At 44.7% G+C, this 23492-nt stretch overlaps 1 protein-coding gene across 1 annotated transcript in view; it reads right to left on the bottom strand.

Moving 5' to 3' along the window:
* Positions 1-23274, bottom strand: part of INSR (insulin receptor) — a 318524-nt gene extending 295250 nt beyond the window's left edge. The window contains exon 1 of the mRNA XM_082270578.1: positions 23082-23274. Within this exon, the coding sequence (XP_082126704.1) occupies positions 23082-23211 (130 nt within the window). The 5' untranslated portion in view covers positions 23212-23274. The remainder of the gene's footprint in view (positions 1-23081) is intronic.
* Positions 23275-23492: the final 218 nt, after the last annotated feature.

The raw sequence follows: 23492 nt of genomic DNA, 5'->3' as shown, positions 1-23492 counted from the left end.
ACACGTTTGCATGTTCTTACAAGCATTTGGCATTTCAATGCCAATAAACTTCCATCTGAGTGCATTTTTTTTTTTGCTTTACAAAAAATATCACTAAACTCCACTGCCTCTAAACGACTATAAACGTCTCAGTGTAAATGGACAGATAAGAGAGTTCAGGGGCAGCTGAAAAAATGCCCAACTGCTCCTAAACTTCAGTTTATCAGCAGCACGAGGCCTAAAAGGTCACGCCACCTATTACTAAATGTATGTTATGGATAGAAACATATGATCAAATTAAACACCGGATTTCAAATCTCTTTGGCATAAGGGTTCTTTACCCTCAGTCATTAAATCTCATTTCTAATATAGTGGCAATTCTCCTGTTGCAATCTTTAAAATGTTACATTAAGGCTCCATTCACATTTGCGAGACTTAAAAATCGTGCATTTTCCATAGAGACTTTACCGTGCGACTTTGGATGAGTGCGACTGTTTCGACTTAGGCTTTGACCAATGTGATCGTTTTTCTTGTGCTCTACAAATTTGCTAGACATGTGCAGAATGGAAAAAAATTGTTTGGTTCCTTTATTTTTAACAAATTCTACATTTTCATAATGATTCAAATCGGCCGATTTGGATCCTGTGTGAAGAATAGCTGGTTGTTAAGCAGCGGGCTGGGAAGCCAGCCTCCGTGTTCTTAACCACCGATAACTCATCAGCGGGTTTCCCCACCGACAGCTGAACGTAAACAAAAGAATGCCGGCAATGAAAAATAAATGGAACAAACAGCGTGGGGTCCCTCCTATGGTGGAGGGCAGGGCCTCTTTTCCACAACCGTGGCCGGTACTTGTGGGGGTCTGCAAGCAGGACACTTCACAATGTTCTTTTCATTGCCGGCATTCTGTTCACAAGTCACACACAAGCCGCGTGTATATCATACAGGTGCAACTTTCAAGCGATGGTTTTTACACTGAAGTCTATGGCCCTCAAGTCGCATGAAAGGCAGACAAAATTTGTGCAGGAACTACTTTAATGTCAGTCGCGCAGATATGAACAGTACTTTCTGGGAAAACATGGGGTGGGACTTATGTAACTTTATAGCCTACATATACATCTTTGTTTTGTCTAAAGTAGGGAAATATTATAACTGTTGTATACTTTCAGAATCATATCGAGAAGATTTCCACTCATTTTCTGTCTAGGAGACACAACAGGAAGTCAGAAGAAACTTTCAAAATAATGGAAAATTCTCTAAGGTCCGGTTCACACTTATGCGATGCGAGAAGGCTGCGAATCTGCAGCCTGTTCCCGCATCGCACACGCACCCCCGGCAGTTCACACTGCCATATGCGATACGCTGGGGGTGTCAATGTAATCTTAACGACACCCCCAGTTTGATCGCATATCGCAGTGCGATCTTGCAGTTCGCACAGGATCGGATCGCACAAGTGTGAACCGCTGTGCGATCCGATCCTGATGCGGCTGCAAAAAGGGTCCTGTGCGAGTTTGCTGCGAGTGCGAATTTAGCCATACAAAGTGTATGGCTAAACTCGCACCGCACAGCCGATCGCATGTAATGAAGGAGCAGTGCGCTCCGACATTACATGCGAACCCCGCACTCGCATAAGTGAGAACCGGGGCTAAAAACAAGACACTGAGCAGGTGTCCCAAATGAATAATCACCCTCACATCCTACCTTGGGCTCTTCCATCAATTTGTATCTGGATGACAATGCTCATCAAATACAGAGGGTGTTGCTCCTAAACAGATTTGGACAGCAATACCAATACATCTTATTACACATTATTAGATAAAAGGACATGGTAGTTGGGCCAAACTGGGAACTCAGGTAAAGCAGATATTCTAAACAATACGTACAACCCCAATTCCAAAAAAGTTGGAACGCTGTGTAAAATCTACATAGATGCAATAATTTGCAGATCTCAAACCCATATTTTTCTCACAATAGAAAACATATCAAATGTTTAAACTGAGAAAATTTACAATTTTTGGGGAAAAAATAAGGTAATTTTGAAATTGATGGCAGCAACATCCCTGGCCAAGTGGTACTAACAAGGAAATGATGGAAGACCATTTTTCATCTTATTAGGTTAACATCAGGTAACATGATTGTAAAATGCTCTTTTTATAACCCAGAGTCAGATTGACTCCGAAGTAAAGATAGGCAAAGGTTCACCAATCTGTGTAAAAAATCATGTTGCTGCCATCAATTTCAAATTTACATTTTTTTCTCAGTTTAAACACTTTATATGTTTTCTATTGAATAACACAAGTTTTATGAGATTTGAAAATCATGGAATTCTGTTTTTATCTAGATTTTACACAGCATCCCAACTTTTTGGGAATTGGGGTTATAAGTATTGTTCAGAAACTCTGGAGGAGACCCTGCTTTATTACCTGGGTTCCCAACCTGCCCCAACAGCCTTGACCTTTATAATGCGATGTGGCGGGTTCTAGCTTTCCCTGTTGGGCTTTCCATTAAGGTGCATCTAATAACCAATTTAAAATGCAGAAGGGTTACAACCGGTCATGTTGGTATTGTTGTCCAAATCTCACTTGGGAGCATCACCCTCTGTATTTGTCCAACGTTTTTGGAATTGGGGCTATATAAAGAAAACAACCCAAAAGCAATCCAAAATTAAATATCAGCTCTTGGTTTTTGGGTAGAATGAAACTTTAACATGTACTGGCAAGCTATACATTGGAATAGGTCTATCCAGAACATAACACTTAGTGTTCTCCCTTTCATATTTTAAACATAAAAGCTGAATTGGATTGTGTGCAGCGGAAGTGGGCTTAGTAAAAGCAAGCTGCTTCTCCATCGTTCCCGACCTTGTAGCAAGTAGCTGACATCATGTAGCAGCCTGGAATGCATAGACAAGTCACTGTTTAACCAGCTTACATAGTACACAATGCAATATAGTAGAGAAGCACGAGACTCAAATGGTATGACAAGGCTGACAAATTTATAATCATGTGGTCATCACCAGGCCAGGTTCATGTTGCAGTCAGTGGGGATTTCGTAAGCATGATTGCTAATTTATATGCTGAATGAATAACATTAAATGTGCATACCAAGAACACAGAAACATGATTAAAGCTGCTATTAACTGCATCTAATCACCACAAAACAAATATTACGTTTTTAATATTCAAGGCAAACTTCTCCATCCATCCATGTCTCCATGCTTTATTTTGATGAGAAGTCACTTTGAAAAACAACACTATAATATTCCTGGCTGTTGCCATCTTGAATAAAGGCAGATGACTTGTATAGCATTTGTGTCCTGGAATCCGTCCACAAAAACATGCATGTAGGAGTGTGTGCTTATCTGAGAAAACCCCTCCTGAAGACTCCTGAGATGTATGACATCATTTGACTAGACGTGAAACCAGGAAGTAACTTAAGAAATGTAAAAAAAATAAAAAGATCAACACAAGTAAATAAGGTTATACTTCCCTATCAATTTAATAATGCTAGCAGTGAGGATTAAAAATAATCAATGTTCATTAGTCAAGTGAAGTTCCACTTTAAAAGGAGTGGTAAAGTCAGAAGGCTTTTTATCTTCATGCATTCTATGTATGAAGATAAAAAGCCTTCTGTGTGCAGCAGCCCCCCCCCCCCAAATACTTACCTGAGCCCAAGCACTGTCCACGAGTCCCTCCTGATTGGCTGAGACACAGCCATGGCGCCATTAGCTTCAGCGGCTATCAGTCAGTTAGCCAATCACTTTAAGCTGTGCTTGTTTCATCATACAAATCTGCTAAATTTGTCAGATTAGCATAGGCATCAGTGAATTAGCTGATAAACTTTTGGGGGATATGGTTCGTACAGTGTAAGGCCTCACAAACACAGGACGTTTAAAAACACCAGCGCTGCTGCCAGGAAAATGCAGCTGTAAAAACGTGCTTTTAGCCGCGTTTTCACAGTAAAAACACTCCCTATAATGTAAAAACTTCTAAAAACACCAAAAGCGACTAACCGCTTATTACAGTGTTAGTCCCGGTTCACACTTGTGCGATGCGGGAAGGCTGCGAATTCGCAGCCTGTTCCCGCATCGCAAACGCACCCCTGGCAGTTCACACTGCCAGATGCGATACGCAGGGGGTGTCAATTAAATGTTAGCGACACCCCCAGTTTGATTGCATATAGCAGTGCGATGTGACAGTTCCCACAGGATCGGATCGCACAAGTGTGAACCACTGTGCGATCCGATCCTGATGTGGCTGGAAAAATGGGTCCTGTGCGAGTTTGGTGCGGATACAGTGCAAATTCAGCCATTCAAAGTGTATGGCTGAATTTGCATCCGCATATCCGATCGCATGTAATGAAGAAGCAGTGCGCTCCGAATTACATGCGATCGCCGCAAGAGTGTGAACTTGCCCTTAACAAGCTTTTATTTTACAGCTCAACAGCCTCTGCTCCTGGATGTACATGCTGTCATTTTTTTCTACTGTCCCTAAACACTTATATCTCCAAATGCCTCTGAAAGGCAGGGAGTTTAGAGGCAGTTAAAAAAAAAAAAAAAAAAAAAAAGTCAGACACCCCTAGCAGCAGCTGTAAAAACATCATGTGTGCATGAGCTCTAAAAAAACAAGTGCTGGTGAGGACACAGTAGGCACAATTGCAGTGTAGAGCTTGCTGCTAGCACTTTGTCAAAATCAATGACAGGATAAAATATGCGGCTACTGTATGCCGTTCTGATCGGTACTTGTGTTTAGAGCACTCTGCTTTCAAGGACTAAGGCTCCATGTACACGGGACGCTGGAAATGGCCGTTTAGGAGCAGTTGGGCGTTTTTTTCAGAAGCCCCTGAACCCATCTACATTTTATCTCATCTGTCCATGTACACCAGGTCGTTTACAGTCATTTGCAGGCAGTTGCGTTCAGGGACTTTTTTTAGAACGCAATTATTTGCGTTCGAACGTGTGTTTCCCGGTGTTTCAAATGCAAAAACGTGACCGAACGAGTCCAAACGTGAACGAACGCGATGACCCACGTTTAGCGTTCGCGTTTTTCCATTTTAAAGAGGAATCATTTTTTTTGACCTCTAGGAACGGTTCTAAACACAAACGCCCGCAAACGCCTGCTAAACGCGGGTACAAACGCGACCGAACGGACGTTTCAAATGTCCTAAAAATTCCAGCATTCAAAGGGACTTTTAACAACGTCCCGTGTACATGGAGCCTAAGTCCTGCATCTGAGGCATAAGACAAACTGGCGCATTTTTCGGGTGTTAGTCCAGAACAAAAAAAAAAAAAAAAACAATCTGCACATTCAATTTTTTATGAGATTATTATGTACTTACTACAGTGACATAGGTCATTCTGTCTGAGGACCAAAGAACATTACCAACAGTGACAAATCAGTCACAGCTCAGATATTTTTATTTCAGGTACTTGTATAGCGCTGTCAATTTATGCAGATACCAGATATCTGATCACTTCTTAAGACTTTTCTGTACCTTACTTATACTCCCTGCAGTTTTATTCTGGGGAGTTAATAGAAAAAAAGCAAAGCCTGCAAGGTGGTTGACCTTTCTACAAGTCCAATTTTCAAACTACTCTGACCAACATAAAAAAAAAAAAAATGCAAGAGGTCATATATCAAATGGTGATAATTGATACTTGCCCTTAAATCCATTAATGCTAACACAGCGTGACCCCAAGCTAATCTTTTTTTTAATATTTTACCAAGTTTTTCCCCTCCCTCCCAAGAGTACAGCAAATGTTCGTTTTCTTAGTGTTTGTTGACAGCAGGGAACAGAGGAACCTTTGGACCGCAAACTGTGTGTTGAACTTTAGTTGTTTTTTTGGGCAATGTTCTCCCCTCCTAAAACGTTTGTAATACATAAAGACAATGATTCTTGCTGAAATGGCAAGCTGTCAATAATATATTTCCTTGTAGGTTCAGCGAGGACTGACTATGCGTTATTATTTGTATAAAAAAAAATAAGTATATATTATATATATTTTACACACACTTCTCGAAACCATTGTCTGCAGGTTGGGCAAACCCTTAGTTTATGAACCCTGGCGCCAATCTATTTGTGCAATGAACTGCAACAAGAGAAACAAATATTGGCCCAAAATTCACAGCCTTCCCCATCTATATTTTACGGCTCAATGGCTTTTCTGTTGCGTGGCAAAAGAGATTATTAAGCTTGGATTTTGGCTCATATTCCCAATTGCATTCATCTGTCTTTATGTGCTGGGCTACTCTTGTTGACATTTCCGGTCTCTATTTTCTGATTGCATGGTAACCTTGCTATTGGTGTTTTCAAAGCCACAAAAAAAAAAAAAAAAATTAATAAAAAAAAAAAATTAATAAATTCTGGCACAACAACATTCCTGTTTGAAATGTTAAAGCCACCTTGTCAAATTGCAAAAAGATCATGTAGAAAATTCTCTGGAAAAGAATAGCTAATACTCACCTTTCCTCAATTCCAGTGCTGCAGACTCTTTAAGACCCTATGACATCAGACACTTCTGGGAATGTTGGAAACTTATGTCCTATGTTAGGGTTCTGTCCTCTGACCCTAGGTCACTGGCGAGGGAATCAAAAGGGACAGAAGTAAAGTGAACAGCAGGGAACACATGCACCTGACACTCCAAAATCTATTAAATCCAAAAGAGTCTTAAGTCCCTTACACAAGGGCTAAATACTGGGTGGGAATCAGCCAGTTCAATAGAAACTGGCTGACATTCTGCCCATGTGTATGGCAGCCGTTCTGGCTTCTGTCAAAGGGGCATGACTGAAAAAGGTCTGCCATCTTTGGCTGTCCTTGTCATCTGATCAGCGCTCTCTGCTAATAGCAGAGAGCACTAACCAGTGTGTTCTGGCGGGGGGGGGGGGGGGGGTGAATAGTCCTCCTGTCAGAACACAAAGCTCAGCGGGGAGATCACTGTACCAACATTGGATTGTTAGTACAGGATCTCCTCCTGAGCTCTTCAGTTTTTTTTTTTTTTCCTTCAGCCCACTGGGTTAAACGAAAAAAAAAAAAAAAAAAAAGTGTGTGTACTAGGCTTTAGAGCCTGTTCACACTGAGGCGACACGACTCATTACTACTTCGGGGGCGACTTGTGCAGTCCCGTGCACCACGACTTCGGAGCGACTTGCAGGGACTTCACATAATGGAAGTCTATGCAAGTCGCTCCGAGGTTGCCCTGAAGTAGTACAGGACCCTTTTTCTAAGTCGGAGCGACTTGTGTCACTCCTATTAGAACGGGTCCTGTAGCGGTCAATAGACCACGAGGGAGCGCGACTTGTCAGGCTGACAAGTCGCGCTAGTGTGAACCGACTCTTAGGGAGACTGCATTGCTGAAACATAGAAGACTTAAAGCAGTTGTAAACCCTAAAAAAAAAAAAAAAATAAAACACCTGCAAGACAAAAGGCATAATGAGCTAGTATGCAGTATGCATCGCATACTAGCCCATTATGTGTAACTTACCTTAGAACGAAGCCCCGACACGGACCCCCGGACATCGCTGCGGGCGCTGCCATGATCCCTCGCCGTCTCTTCCGGGTTCGGGGGCTCCGGCGCGGTGATTGGCCGGAAGAGACGGCTTCGGCGCGATGATTGCGCGCGGGAGTGATTTTCCGGCAAACTAATTGAAAGTCCCCCCGGACCTTCAGAGCGCACGCGCCGCTCCCGCGAGCGGCTGCATGCACTGTAAATATCTCCTAAACCATGCCGGTTTAGGAGATATTATTTGTACCTACAGGTAAGCCTTATTATAGGCTTACCTGTAGGTAAAAGTGTCAAAAAGCGGGATACTACCGCTTTAAGCCCCAGGAGATCCAAATAGAACAGCTCTTCTCTTCCTTGTAGAGAAATGTTACCTGGGTTTTTCTGTAACTTAAATAGTTTGATTTAAACCCAACAAAGCTCACACTAACAAATAAAAAAAAAAGTACATTGTGTTAATAAAGATTCATTACAATTTATAATTGTTCTGCAAACAGTTTAATTTCAAAAAGATAAAATACAGATTCCCAAAAAAGCAAAATAATTCTTCCTATCTTCATGTGGCACAGTAATCAGTCGGTGTACGCATGAAGGTAAAATCCACAGGATTTTTCTCACACTACAAACAAACAGCTTTGTACCTTACTTTGTGAGAATCCGCGCTGGAAAATACAATATTGACATCAGATAAAGTCCAATTAGTCAGGCTGCCAATTTCACATATGTCTATAATAGGAGATCGCTTGCTGCAATTCAGGTCACAAAGTCTAATGTACTGTGATAAATTAAAAAAATATGTAACAAACAAAGCAGCAATTTAGAAAATGTAAAACATCACAAATTTTAAGCCACAACAAAATGCCAAAAACTTCCAGAGGCACATCATTGGTGTACTACAAAATATTAAGGTTTCACAACCAAAGGGTCATTCATGTAAAAAGTGATAATTCACTTATGAGTTGTGCTTGATTAACCTTTTGCCATTTTTTTTTAGGGATCATAAAACTCCCTACAGCAAATTCCAAGCTCTTGGCACTCCAAAACAAAATAAATAAATAAATTGGCAGTACTGAAACAGAAATAGGTTTTAGGTGGACTATTTAATCACTGTACCCAAATAAACTATATTTTTTTCTCACAAATAGAACATTCTTTTGGTGGTATTTGATCCTCTCTGCGTTATTTTTTGCGCTATAAACAAAAAAAGACCGGAAAAAAAAAAAAAAAAGTACCATGCACACAATATTACTTTCTGCAAGAAAACTACCAATAAAAAAAAAATAGTAAATCAAAATTCTTCATCAATTTAGGCCAATGTGTATTCGGCTACATATTTTTGGTAAAAAAAAAAAAATCCCAGTAAGTGTATATTGGTTGGTTTCACAAAAGCATATACAAACTATGGAATATATTTATGGAATTTATTTTATTTTTTTTACTAGTAATAGTGGTGATTAGCAACCTATAGCGGGACTGCAATATTGCAGCGGACAAATTGGACACTGAGATTTTTGGGAACCAGTGACGCGAATACAGTGATCAATGCTAAAAAATAAGTACTGTCACTGACTTAAAGACACTGGCTGGGAAAGGGTTAACATCAGGGGTGATCAAAGGGTTAAAGCAGAGTTCCAGCCATTTCTGTGTTTATTGCAAGTCATCAGCTACACTCATTTGTCCCACGATCCAGCCGCTCGAAACATCGCTCTTCTCCCTTTGCAGGAACACCGGATCCATGCCTTTCCTACTGACAGAACAGCAATCTGCCTTGTTTATATAGGCAAGACTGCCATTCTGCCTCTGTAATGAACGATCAACGGGTACCGGCGGGCATAGAGTCCACGATACCGCCTGATCACAGCGGGAGCATGCCTCCGGTGGCACGCATTCGTGCCCACTACGCCGAAGTGCAGGATCATGTACACACACACACACGTGATGCTGCGCACAGTGGCCATCCTGTAGCAGTTAAACTGCTATAGGGGAGTTGTATTTAGCCCATATAAAGCAAATAAACCAGTCTTTACTAAAGCACACAAAGCTATGGTTACCTTTGCCCTCCTAATAACTTGTAAGTACCTACAAATCAAAAATATCAAGCAACGAAACCGATATCATTACTCTCATTTTTTTCAAAAATGGCAAGATGTTACACAACATGGTGAGTTAAGTAGTTCACTCTATTACACCGAAGTGATGGGGTCCTAGGTTTATAACTGTACACAGACTGATGAAAATGACTCCTCTCTGAAACAGCTCAGCATAGTAAGTTGGCAACAATAAATTCATATATAGTCAAAATTGGAACCCGCAGATGTATGTGAAAGGGCCCCCAAAGTCGGACTGAAATGCCGGCTTGAAATCGCACGATTTCAAAACAGCCTCATGTGAACCTGGGCTTAAAAAGGAAGAAAGGAAGTGGTCTCACATATTGCTCTTAGTTAGCCATTTGCTCATTTAAAGCCACAACTACAAGGAAGCCGTCAGGTCAGAAATATTGGAGCTGACATTAATTGTTAAGTTGAATGCTTATCAGCTGTCATGCTCATCCTTGCTCCACCATTTAGTGAGCAAATGACCTGGAACGAGCATCTGTATTTCTTGAAGTTGGGACACCTGATATGGACAAACCTGTTTTATGTAAGTGACCTACTAAGGAAATAGGTAGATCAACAAGACAGTGTGAGTGAGCATTGCCTTTATGGCTAGCTATTGGCTTATAAACTAATTTCAGAGAGATTTTAATAGTACTTTCTATAGGGTGGGAAGGGTGCCGAGTGTGGCGCATGAGATGGTGCTAATTTATCAGAGAAAAAAACAAGCATAAATGAGACTTAAGCAGTGGCGTACCTAGCATTTGGCACCAGGGGCGGATCCTATATCTGGCACCCCCCCCAACTTTCAAATGTAAAAACACCCACAAAAATTTGTAATGTTTTCAAGAATATTTACTGCACAAAATTCACAGCCCCCCATCAGAGTGCCCCCTGCAGTCTGCCCCCCGTCTCTCTAATTACAGTCCCCCCTTTTGCACTCTCTGCCTCCCCTGCACAATCCTACCTTCAGCATAGATAGATAGCTAATATTATTAGCAATGTGTTTTAAGTTTGAGTAAGAGATTGGATACTTGCTAATGCCTCGTACACACGTGCAGATTGTCGGCTGAAAAGCTTCGGCCGACAACCGATCGGCCGATTGTAGGCTTGTTAGTATGATGCTTCCGACAGCGCACTTTCGGCCGAACAAAATCTGTCGTGCAAGCATTAAAATTTTTGTATGCCGACACCAGAGCGGCCGATTGTTCGCCAATCAGTACAGAATTCGGCCGACAGACAGCAGATTTGCAAGACTGGGCATGCTCAGAAAAGAAAACACACAGGGAAAGTTAACCATCACATGACATCACTTCTGCAGTTGGCGGAAAAAATTCTTGTGCAGTCTTTTGCACTTTTCAACAGACACGACAGCCCGGAGACAAAAGACGGCCGATCGTTCGGCCGACGATCTGCACGTGTGTACGGGGCATACAGGAGATGGTCAGAGACTGCGGACACGATAGAGGAGATGGTCAGAGACTGCGGACACGATAGAGGAGATGGTCAGAGACTGCGGACACGATAGAGGAGATGGTCAGAGACTGCGGACACGATAGAGGAGATGGTCAGAGACTGCGGACACGATAGAGGAGATGGTCAGAGACTGCGGACACGATAGAGGAGATGGTCAGAGACTGCAGACACGATAGAGGAGATGGTCAGAGACTGCAGACACGATAGAGGAGATGGTCAGAGACTGCAGACACGATAGAGGAGATGGTCAGAGACTGCAGACACGATAGAGGAGATGGTCAGAGACTGCAGACACGATAGAGGAGATGGTCAGAGACTGCAGACACGATAGAGGAGATGGTCAGAGACTGCAGACACGATAGAGGAGATGGTCAGAGACTGCAGACACGATAGAGGAGATGGTCAGAGACTGCAGACACGATAGAGGAGATGGTCAGAGACTGCAGACACGATAGAGGAGATGGTCAGAGACTGCAGACACGATAGAGGAGATGGTCAGAGACTGCAGACACGATAGAGGAGATGGTCAGAGACTGCAGACACGATAGAGGAGATGGTCAGAGACTGCAGACACGATAGAGGAGATGGTCAGAGACTGCAGACACGATAGAGGAGATGGTCAGAGACTGCAGACACGATAGAGGAGATGGTCAGAGACTGCAGACACGATAGAGGAGATGGTCAGAGACTGCAGACACGATAGAGGAGATGGTCAGAGACTGCAGACACGATAGAGGAGATGGTCAGAGACTGCAGACACGATAGAGGAGATGGTCAGAGACTGCAGACACGATAGAGGAGATGGTCAGAGACTGCAGACACGATAGAGGAGATGGTCAGAGACTGCAGACACGATAGAGGAGATGGTCAGAGACTGCAGACACGATAGAGGAGATGGTCAGAGACTGCAGACACGATAGAGGAGATGGTCAGAGACTGCAGACACGATAGAGGAGATGGTCAGAGACTGCAGACACGATAGAGGAGATGGTCAGAGACTGCAGACACGATAGAGGAGATGGTCAGAGACTGCAGACACGATAGAGGAGATGGTCAGAGACTGCAGACACGATAGAGGAGATGGTCAGAGACTGCAGACACGATAGAGGAGATGGTCAGAGACTGCAGACACGATAGAGGAGATGGTCAGAGACTGCAGACACGATAGAGGAGATGGTCAGAGACTGCAGACACGATAGAGGAGATGGTCAGAGACTGCAGACACGATAGAGGAGATGGTCAGAGACTGCAGACACGATAGAGGAGATGGTCAGAGACTGCAGACACGATAGAGGAGATGGTCAGAGACTGCAGACACGATAGAGGAGATGGTCAGAGACTGCAGACACGATAGAGGAGATGGTCAGAGACTGCAGACACGATAGAGGAGATGGTCAGAGACTGCAGACACGATAGAGGAGATGGTCAGAGACTGCAGACACGATAGAGGAGATGGTCAGAGACTGCAGACACGATAGAGGAGATGGTCAGAGACTGCAGACACGATAGAGGAGATGGTCAGAGACTGCAGACACGATAGAGGAGATGGTCAGAGACTGCAGACACGATAGAGGAGATGGTCAGAGACTGCAGACACGATAGAGGAGATGGTCAGAGACTGCAGACACGATAGAGGAGATGGTCAGAGACTGCAGACACGATAGAGGAGATGGTCAGAGACTGCAGACACGATAGAGGAGATGGTCAGAGACTGCAGACACGATAGAGGAGATGGTCAGAGACTGCAGACACGATAGAGGAGATGGTCAGAGACTGCAGACACGATAGAGGAGATGGTCAGAGACTGCAGACACGATAGAGGAGATGGTCAGAGACTGCAGACACGATAGAGGAGATGGTCAGAGACTGCAGACACGATAGAGGAGATGGTCAGAGACTGCAGACACGATAGAGGAGATGGTCAGAGACTGCAGACACGATAGAGGAGATGGTCAGAGACTGCAGACACGATAGAGGAGATGGTCAGAGACTGCAGACACGATAGAGGAGATGGTCAGAGACTGCAGACACGATAGAGGAGATGGTCAGAGACTGCAGACACGATAGAGGAGATGGTCAGAGACTGCAGACACGATAGAGGAGATGGTCAGAGACTGCAGACACGATAGAGGAGATGGTCAGAGACTGCAGACACGATAGAGGAGATGGTCAGAGACTGCAGACACGATAGAGGAGATGGTCAGAGACTGCAGACACGATAGAGGAGATGGTCAGAGACTGCAGACACGATAGAGGAGATGGTCAGAGACTGCAGACACGATAGAGGAGATGGTCAGAGACTGCAGACACGATAGAGGAGATGGTCAGAGACTGCAGACACGATAGAGGAGATGGTCAGAGACTGCAGACACGATAGAGGAGATGGTCAGAGACTGCAGACACGATAGAGGAGATGGTCAGAGACTGCAGACACGATAGAGGAGATGGTCAGAGACTGCAGACACGATAGAGGAGATGGTCAGAGACTGCAGACACGATAGAGGAGATGGTCAGAGACTGCAGACACGATAGAGGAGATGGTCAGAGACTGCAGACACGATAGAGGAGATGGTCAGAGACTGCAGACACGATAGAGGAGATGGTCAGAGACTGCAGACACGATAGAGGAGATGGTCAGAGACTGCAGACACGATAGAGGAGATGGTCAGAGACTGCAGACACGATAGAGGAGATGGTCAGAGACTGCAGACACGATAGAGGAGATGGTCAGAGACTGCAGACACGATAGAGGAGATGGTCAGAGACTGCAGACACGATAGAGGAGATGGTCAGAGACTGCAGACACGATAGAGGAGATGGTCAGAGACTGCAGACACGATAGAGGAGATGGTCAGAGACTGCAGACACGATAGAGGAGATGGTCAGAGACTGCGGACACGATAGAGGAGATGGTCAGAGACTGCAGACACGATAGAGGAGATGGTCAGAGACTGCAGACACGATAGAGGAGATGGTCAGAGACTGCAGACACGATAGAGGAGATGGTCAGAGACTGAGGACACGATAGAGGAGATGGTCAGAGACTGAGGACATGATAGAGGAGATGGTCAGACACTGAGGACATGATAGAAGATAGAAGAGCACTAGGGGGGCCGGAGAGCACAGGCGAAGCAGAGAGCACTGGAGGAGCTGAAGGACACAGTGGGGTGGGGGGGGACTGGAGAGAATTAAGAGGGGGTTTGGAAAGCATTGCAGTTGGGTTGGAAGGCGCAGGGGGTGGAGAGCACTGGGGGGGGGGGGGGGACAGGGAGCACTTGGGGGGCGGGCAGGGAAAACCAGGGGGGTGGAGAGCACAGGGAGCATAGGGGGAGGGAGATGAAAAGCACTGTGGGGAGCTGAAGAGCACCGGGGGGGGGGGGGGGGTTAAGAGCACTAGAAGGGGGGGATTAAGAGCACTGGAGAGCCAGCAAAATAAGTTGTATAGGAGGGGGATGGGGCAGCTGCATATAGATGAATTGATATTTCCCTATTCTTCCTGCAGGAGGGAGAGGAGGAGAATCAGTTATTCAGCAGCTGCAGGAAGAATAGGTAAAAATGAATTCCTCTATATGCAGCTGCCCCATCCCTCTCCTATCCAGCACACACACTTGGGCACTCACGTTCTTCCCACCTCCGTCCCTTCTTCCCATCGAGGCCCCGCCCCCATCTTCCCACCACGGCTCCGCCCCCCGCTAGCAGCGCAGACTGAAGGCGCTGCAACTGCAGCTGCCTTCACACTGCGATACGGGATCTGTCAGAACACGGCGGGCAGGACACTGGCTGACACCCCCCAGTGCATGGCAACTTAAGGCTTTGTTCTCACTTAGTACAACTCCAAAGTTGTGCGATATTCACAGTGCGACTTTCTTGTGACTTGAATGTGAATTATCACACTATGTATGATATGGTACAAAATTTGCACAAATGCTAATAATGTTAGTGCAATTGTAAGTAGCTTCAGCTGCTAATAATTCCCAAACATTAACATGCCAAGTAAAGTTTTAATTAAAGCCATGCTCACCCAAAAGGAATGGTGTGAATCAAAAAACAGTCAACTAGACCAGCTCTGGTCCTCAGGGCACACAAACAGGCCAGGTTTACAAGAAAACTGAAATACATCCCAGGTGATAATATTTGATGCTCAGTGATTGCAGTATTCTAGTCTGCATCTCCTCAAGGTAATACTTAAAATCTGGCCTGTTAGTGTTCCAAACTGTGCTTGTACCTAAATGCTGTAATCTTCTATTACGCCAAGCTATTCACTGCCAATAATCCGCTGTGTGCAAAAAGAGTGCCCTTCCCCAATGAGAACACACTCACCCGATGGGTAGGACTCAAAACAAAAAGGAAGCTTTAGTATCCCTTTAAAAAAGTCTATTGATGGACACTTAAAGGCACTCCGAGTCATAAGACCATTACATGACAAAAGAAAAAAGGACAAAATGGATCTGTGAATACCCCTAGGCTGGCCATACACTGATACATTTGTATGACAGATTCTCCCATGCACATTATAGATCACAGGTGGATAAATCAGCAGCGCTGGCTATTGTAAGCTTACATTTGTTGCTGGCGACTGTCAGAATGCCTACACAGTGGCTGCATGAAATTGGATGCAGCTGCTTTTGCGGCTGCTGTTTTTTATTGAAGAATATTATTAGGCAGGAGGGTGACAACAAACAGAGCCACTCACAAATTGAAATTCGCACAGTGTATAGCTAGCATTAGCCTAAACATGCTCCAGAACTGTGAGGCACAGCACGTAAATGATGTCTAAAGAGTACAAGTCAAAGCTATAAAAAGCAATCCCTAGTGGACAGCTTTTCAGAGTGCAGCTAAGCAGCCGCTGTCAGGTGTTCAGGAAGCAATCCTGCTACCTCCTGAATGCCTGTTTGTTTTTTTCTTCAGCCAGATGGTAGTTTATAATGGGGCTAATGTGCCGCAAACAGAGAAGCTTGCGGTTGTGGCACAATCGCATTGATTTTAATGGCGGAGTCTGACAGACGGTGCAACCTGTCAACTTGGCATATTGCATGCGTTTGCCATGGCATGTGAACAGCCTCCTGTGACAGTTGTTTAGCCTTTAAGCAGGCAACCAAGAGCAGTAAAACCGTGTTTCAGCCGCCCACGCAAAAAAAAAAGACCTGAAGGGTTGCCACATAAACATGGATTAATGCCTTTGTCCTTTCAACTCAAAGCAGCACAGTCTTAGTTGAGCTTTGCTCTGTATATGAAATGATTTAGGACTGGTTAACACCATGAAAGTCAAAAAAACATGTTGAAGTAACACATGCCAAAGCATTTTATATGTTGTGTCGCTATTTACTGTCAACTCTACCCTAGCGCACATGTACAGCATGCAGGAATGTAGCTGTGCAAATGTTCTGTGCACTGCTGCATGCCATTTTTTTTAAATATTCTGCAGTGCCCATTTTCATGGGTTGGCAGCCCATAGTATTTAAGACTACCTAGCGCAACATGCCAAAACGCAGAAAATGTGGTGTGAACGTTTTTCAAATGGAATCCAGTATGTTTTGACGTGTACCATTAGAGAGATTTTCATTTACTTGCTATGTTAACTCAAGACAAAACAGGATCCCTTCAAGGTAAGGAAAAATCTCCTCTTAGGTTGACCCTGGAACAAGTGTCCCCACTGAAAGTTTGCCCCTCCAATCTGGGTTCCAGTTGCCCTTTTAAAATGTTCCTCTTTCCAACAGTGGTCACCAGGACAAAGAGGGTAAATCTCCCCAGCAGGGACTCGGATACAAAACATAAACCTGACTTCAACTCTTGCTTTGGATACACGTTAAAACACTGTTTGTATACTACAAGATCTTTGTATTGGAACTTCCTATGCATCATCCCAGTAGTTACACACAAGCAGATCATGCAATATGCATAAGGATCAGATACCTGGCCCTTCTCCAAACTATTGCTGAGCATAAGCAGCAACAACCATTTCTTTCACTCCACAGTTTTGTCAACAATTTGTCTTCCAGGTTTCCTTTTTTTTTTTAAGCTGAATGCCTACACAGATAATGATCTGTTTACTGAATGTGGATAACTTCAGCTTTAACTGAAAGATTTGTGTAAGCAACACCGCACATTATGGTGACACCGAAACACTTTCTGTAATTTGTTCTTCATTGCATCACTCCAAACAACTGACCTACATGTAGCTTGAACACACACAATCTCCTTTTAACTGAAATCATACTCCTGTATAGTCAACACTGCCCTATTTTGTAACTGCACTTTGATCTCTCAGTACGCAACCATTTATCGGTATGTATAGCAAAAGCTTTTCTTCTAGCGTTGGAGGAAAACAAAAAAAAAAGGGTGAAAAACATTTCGTTTTTTTCTTTTTACCTCTGTCCTGTTGATGAGATACAAAAGGAAATGAGCCATCCAAGACAGTTGTCGGGATTTCTCCTCACCTCTTTTAAGTGACAATTCTTTTTTTTTTGGATTTCCTATCACTTTGTATCCCAGCAACAATGGTCACCAGAACAAAGACGGTGACAAGCAGTGCACCTGTTCTGACACCCATTACATAGACAAGGAGCTAGGAAAAAAGGCAATACAAACCTGACAGGGATTCAAACTCTTGAAAACAAATCTCTTCAGGGAAGCTTATGTCACTTCTACTTAAAAACTGGAAGTGGTCGGAAAGTTTTTTGAAACAAAGGTTTATATTCCATTGCACAAAGTGGCCCTGAACCACTTCTTCTCAGGTCCCCCGCCAGCACTCCTGGCTTCTCCCCTCTGTAGAGTGGCCCCATAGAAAGCCACTTGTTATGGGGGCACCTAGGCGGGCTTGCTCCCGAGCCTTGCAGTCTGTGTCCAGTGACACAGACAGCAGTACTCATCCCCACCTCCTTGTCACTGGCTTTGCTTGACAGCAGTGGGTCCCACTGCCTTAGCAAAACCTAAGAGATCAGGAAGTGAGGGGAGGAAAAACGTAGGGGAGGGTGATGCTGATGCCTAAAAATGTTTACCTTATTGCAAAGAATGCATTAAGGTAAAAAAATTTTGCTTTAGAACCAGTTACAATTATTCTCTATGATCACCTCATCTCCCCACAGTTACAGTGGTGTGTTTTTATATCCTAAAGTGCAAATACACTGCATTTGAGCACCACAAATGAAAAACTCTTTTTAATTCATTTTAATATTTAAAGCAAATTCCTCCATATATCCATAACTCCATGCTGTATTTTACTAGTGAATCACTTTGAAAACACCCCCTAGCATTACTAAAATTAAAAACTGATCCTGCCAGCCACCCAGCACTGTCCCAGCTTCAGTTCTTCTCTCCCCTCCCTTACTCATCACAGGGACTTGGGCAGCAGCGGGGGGAACCATTGGCTCCTGCTGCTGTCAATCAAATGATGGAGGGGTGGGACTCAGCCCACTGTGTGTGTCAATGGACACACAGCCCAGATGGAGGAGAGCAAGCCTGCAGGTGTGCCAACATAGCATACAGAGAAGAGGGGGAGCCTAGCGCATCAGCAGGCAACACCAGAAGAGGAGGTTCAGGGTCGCTCTGTGCAAAACCACTGCACAGAGCAGACAAGTATAACCCGGTTTGCTTTTTTACATTAAAAAAAATACAGACTGTACAATTGCTTTAAAATCTTTGGTATCATTTGCCTCTCCCTTTTTAAACTAAGTTTTTATGAGCAGAGCTCACCTAACCCTCTGGTTTTCTACTTGATTTTAGTAAGCTGGCTATACATGAATTTTTTGTTTTCTTTCAGCCAGCTGATGAACAAAAAAGAAAAAAAAAATAATAAGAAGGAGATGATCAAACAAACAAACAAACCAATTCCTATAGCCACACAATGAGGTGGATGGAAGGATCCCCCCCATCAGGACACTTTAATTTACTGAAACTGGAGAGTGCAAAATCTGGTGCAGCTGTGTACATAGAAACCAATCAGCTTCCAGGTTTTATTGTCAAAGCCTAATTGAACAAGCTTGTCTACCATGCAGTGCTGCACTAGATTTTGCACCCTTTAGTTTCAGTGATTAAAACCCCTGTATTCTGACAGCGGCACCCACTGTTGTTGGGATACCCATAGCAGCAGCTGATTAAAAGCAGCCACTGATCGAGGAAAAAATTCCAGCACATCCCTTCAACAGAAGTCAAACAATCATATTCTGTTGTGCAGGGATGGCAATGCACTGATTGAAATTTGACCAGTCCCCACTGAACTGGTGTGTCTAAAGCGGCCTCTCCTCTGAAGATCAATCCGCGCTCAGATCACACTTCAGAGGTGACATGGAGGAGAAGCGAGGCCTCCTCACCAGCTGTTGTAGCCCCATTTTCACTGACAAGCACAGAACATTTGTGATGCTTCCTAGTTCACCTGAATTTGTCGCAAGACCGCCAATTGCAGGGCGATTTTGCTGCGGACAGGAAAGCATCTCGACTGCAACATGCAAACACCTAACAGAAGTGGGGCAGTAAACACATGGCTCAACAGCTTGTTTCACCACCCTGCAAACACACACTCCTAAACTTAGCATAATCTGAAAATTAGATGACAGATTATCAGTTTTTTTCCTTGCATGCTAGTTGCATATTGAAAATGAAGAGTTTACTAAAAAACAAAAGAAATAATTGTGCTTCTCCAATCAGATAATATCGGATAACCTGTAGTGATCAGCTCTGGAAAGCTCTGTACTAACAATCAGATTATCGTATGATCATTTGGAAAGCGCTATTTTTCATAAAATTTTCAGATCGCGTTTACAGGCCATGAGGGGCCTTTCACACTTACACATTTTGTGTGTGCTTTTCCTTGAAGAAAAAAGGTTTCCTCTTTAAATCCTATGGGACTTTTCACACCACTGCGTTACGGGTGCAGTGCACTTTAAAAAGTCCTGCAAGCTGCACCTTTGCTATGGTTTTGAAACCTGGACCAAAAACTCAGCTTCCCACTGAAATGAATGGAATTCACACCAAAATCGAGGTAAAAACGCACTGCAATTTTGCATTTTTGGGTCACATGTCCATTTTTTCAAAGGTTCAGGTAACCCAAAAACGCAAAGCAAATGCATCTGAAACAGCAAAGTTGTACTAAAAAAACAATTTTGCTGTGTTTCAGATGTGTTTACCCTAAGGGCCCTTTAACACTGCTCTGTAGCAAAACTGCGGTAAAAAATAAATAAAAAAAACCCACAGATTTTGCTGTTTCAGATGCATTTCCGGGTTGCCTGCAAAATGGACATGTGACTCAAAAAAATGCACCAAAAGCGGTGTCGCTTAAGCGCAAATTACATTGTCAATGGGGAGCTGCGTTTTTGGTGTGGTTTTCCAAAGCAGACTTTTCAGTCTGGGTTCACATTTTGCCAACACAGACATTGCATAGGATTTGCACCGCATTGCTGTGCAAAGTGAATTCAGCCATACAGTCGTATGGCTGAACTGGCATTGGATTGACACTAAAAAAGGTGCATGGACTTTTTTTTTTCCCCCGACACTGCAATCATATCGCATGGAAGTGAACACAATCCGATTCCTGCCCGATTTGCCAAACTAATCCGGGGGGGGTCATTAACTTTGTATTGACACCCGCAGCGGTTCGCAGAGGGCAGTGAGAACTGCCTATGGGGGAGATGAGATGTGGGAACCCACACTGGTTCCTCCTGCATCGCAGTAGTGTGAACCCAGGCTCAAAAACTTACCGCACCTGTAACCAAGGTTGCCACCTCATCCCTTTAAACCAAGAAACACATTAAATTACACAGCTTCTGTGGCTGATTAAGGTGCTAATAAAAGCGGCGTTCCACCCAAAAGCGGAATTTTCGCTTATAGGCTTCCTCATAACTCTCTGGTGCCACATTTGGCACCTTTCAGGGGGAGGAACGGGTACCTGTTTTTGACAGGGGGGGGGGGGCGTCGCTGTCCTTTGGAAGTTTGACCCCCCCCCTCCTCCTTACTCTGCTGCGCCAATTAGAAAGCGCATAGCGCTTCGCGCATGCACAGTACAGAACCAGCTGTAAACCCAAAAACGCACAACAAACATCTGAAACAGCAAAATTGCAGTACAAACACAAATTTTGCTGAATTTCAGATGCATTTAACCTAAGGGCCCTTTCACACTGCTCTAGCAAAACCACTAAGAAAAATACCCGCAGGTTTTGGTGTTTCAGATGCACACAGTCCATAGCAGCTGTTTCGGCTTCACTGCCAGGTTCCCTTAGGCCTTACACACTTACGCGACGCAATTTTACGGTGCGATTTTGCCGCGATTTTGAAAGCAATGGCAAGGCTATATACCTCAAAACGCATTAAAATTGTGCCAAAGTAGTGCAGGAACTACTTTGAAGTCAGTGCGACTTCAAAACGCACCGATATGAATGGGACTCATTGAAAATAATGGAAAACGACTTGTCATGCAATTTTGCGGTCCAAAATCGCGGGACAAGTCGGTCTAGTGTGAAAGGGGCCTTACCCGGAATTGTGGCGGCGGCACCCAAGAGCCGACACGAAAATCGGCTTCGGGTGCAGACATCGCCGGAACCCTGGACAGGTAAAGTTCCAATATTTAAAAGTGAGCAGCTACAGTATTTGTAGCTGGTGACTTTTAGTTTTTTTCCCTGAGGAGGGGGGGGGGGGGGGCAGAACTCCTCTTTAAACTCACCTAGTGCCTTATGTGCATTATATTAGTCTCAGAACATGTGGTATTAAAGCGGAGTTCCACTCAAAAGTGGAACTTTCGCTTATCCGTTTCCGCCCCCACCCCTCTGGTGCCACAATTGGCACCTTTGAGGAGGAAGCAGGTACCCTGTACCCACTTCTGTCGGACCTCATCACAGGTTCAGCCCCCTCCTCCCTCACCAATTACCGAGCGTAGTAGGGACCCAGCTGTGAAGCTGCAAGGCTTCACTGCCGGGTTCCCTTACCGGCAGCACTTGACGGTAACATGGGCTTTGGTGCCGGCATCGCTGGATTCCAGGACAGGTAAGCGTCCCAATATTAAAAGTCAGCAGCTACACATACTGTACAGGTTCGGCCCCCTCCTCCCTCGCCAATTACCAAGCGTAGTAGGGACCCAGCTGTGAAGCCGCAAGGCTTCACTGCCGGGTTCCCTTACCGGCAGCACCCGACGGTAACATGGGCTTTGGTGCCGACATCGCTGGATTCCAGGACAGGTAAGAGCCGGTTCACATAGGAGCGACCCGACTTGTGAAGTCGCGGTGCACGTTCATATCATTGAAGTCAATGCAGGTCGCCCTGAAGTAGTACAGGACCCTTTTTCCAAGTCGGAGCGACTTGTGTCGCTCCTATTAGAACGGCTCCTGTGCTAATCTATGGCATGCGACTTGTAATGCGACCAGGTTGCCTGACAAGTCGCCCCAGTGTGAACCGGCTCTACGCTAAGCACCCCAATATTAAAAGTCAGCAGCTACACATACTGTAGCTGCTGACTTTTAATTATTTTGGGGGGGGGGGGGTATGTGTCCTGCTTTAAAGGGATAAGGTGAAAACCTTACCTGTAACGCAGTATAGAGCCACATAGTATTTAAAGGGTATCAGTGAGAAAGGGCCCTGTCTTCCCTTTACACCCTGCATTATAACAACAACCCCCCACACTGTCCAAAACAATGAAAGCCGGTGGGAGGCTTGACAGTGACACTATCTCTCCATAGACATTGCCCTTCACCTCCAGCTTGTACACAGCCATGTGTCTATGTGAAAATGGTAACGTAGCCTATAAGGAGGCGGCGTCCCCAGCAGGCAAACCGACCCCTCCCCCCACCACTGTTTACCATTTCGACCGAAACCAGCTGCGAGGCCTAGTACGCGGGGCGCAGCACGCACCCTCGAGTACGAGCCACGCCGCCTCCCCCCCTCACCGATACCGGGCAGCGCCCGCTCAGGCGAGCCCGCCGCCCCGCTTTTTATAAGGCGCTAGGCCCCCTCAACCTCCAATGTAAAAAAAAAAACCGCGGGCCCGCCACGCACGTGACCGTAGTCTACCACACAAACACTGTCATGTCTTCAATGCAAACCCTGAGCGGCGCACTTACTTTTGCCATGGTTGTGTCCGCACAGGAGGGCGATGGTGAGGAGAGCCAGCAGTACGGTCCAGCAGGATCTGGGAGCGGGGTGGTGGTTATTATTGGGGTGCCCCACACCCACTATTTCAGCCAGTCCCATGCCTGAGCTTTGTAGTTGTTTCTGTCCCCTCAGAGCGCTGCTCCCTTCCTAGTCCAGAGGTGGAAGCTGTTGTTTTCTATTTTATAATGTGATTCTTACAGCTCAGGTCCTGTGGCAGCATGATGGAGAAAAGAAGAACCGAGGAGAGGGCAAATTCCAGGCTTATTATATATATATAGCCCAGCAAATTTCCTTTTTTCTGGGAAAACAGGAAAAATATCTTCCTGAAACTTGGACAGGAAATAAAAGCAGCTTTCTTTTGTTGTTGTTTCTTTTGCAGA

Source organism: Pelophylax lessonae, assembly GCF_965119305.1.
Source record: "Pelophylax lessonae genome assembly, chromosome: 1".
NCBI classification, from domain to species: Eukaryota; Metazoa; Chordata; class Amphibia; order Anura; family Ranidae; genus Pelophylax; species Pelophylax lessonae.
Note: the sequence above shows the minus strand (reverse complement) of the source record. Positions and strands in the feature narration are given on the sequence as shown.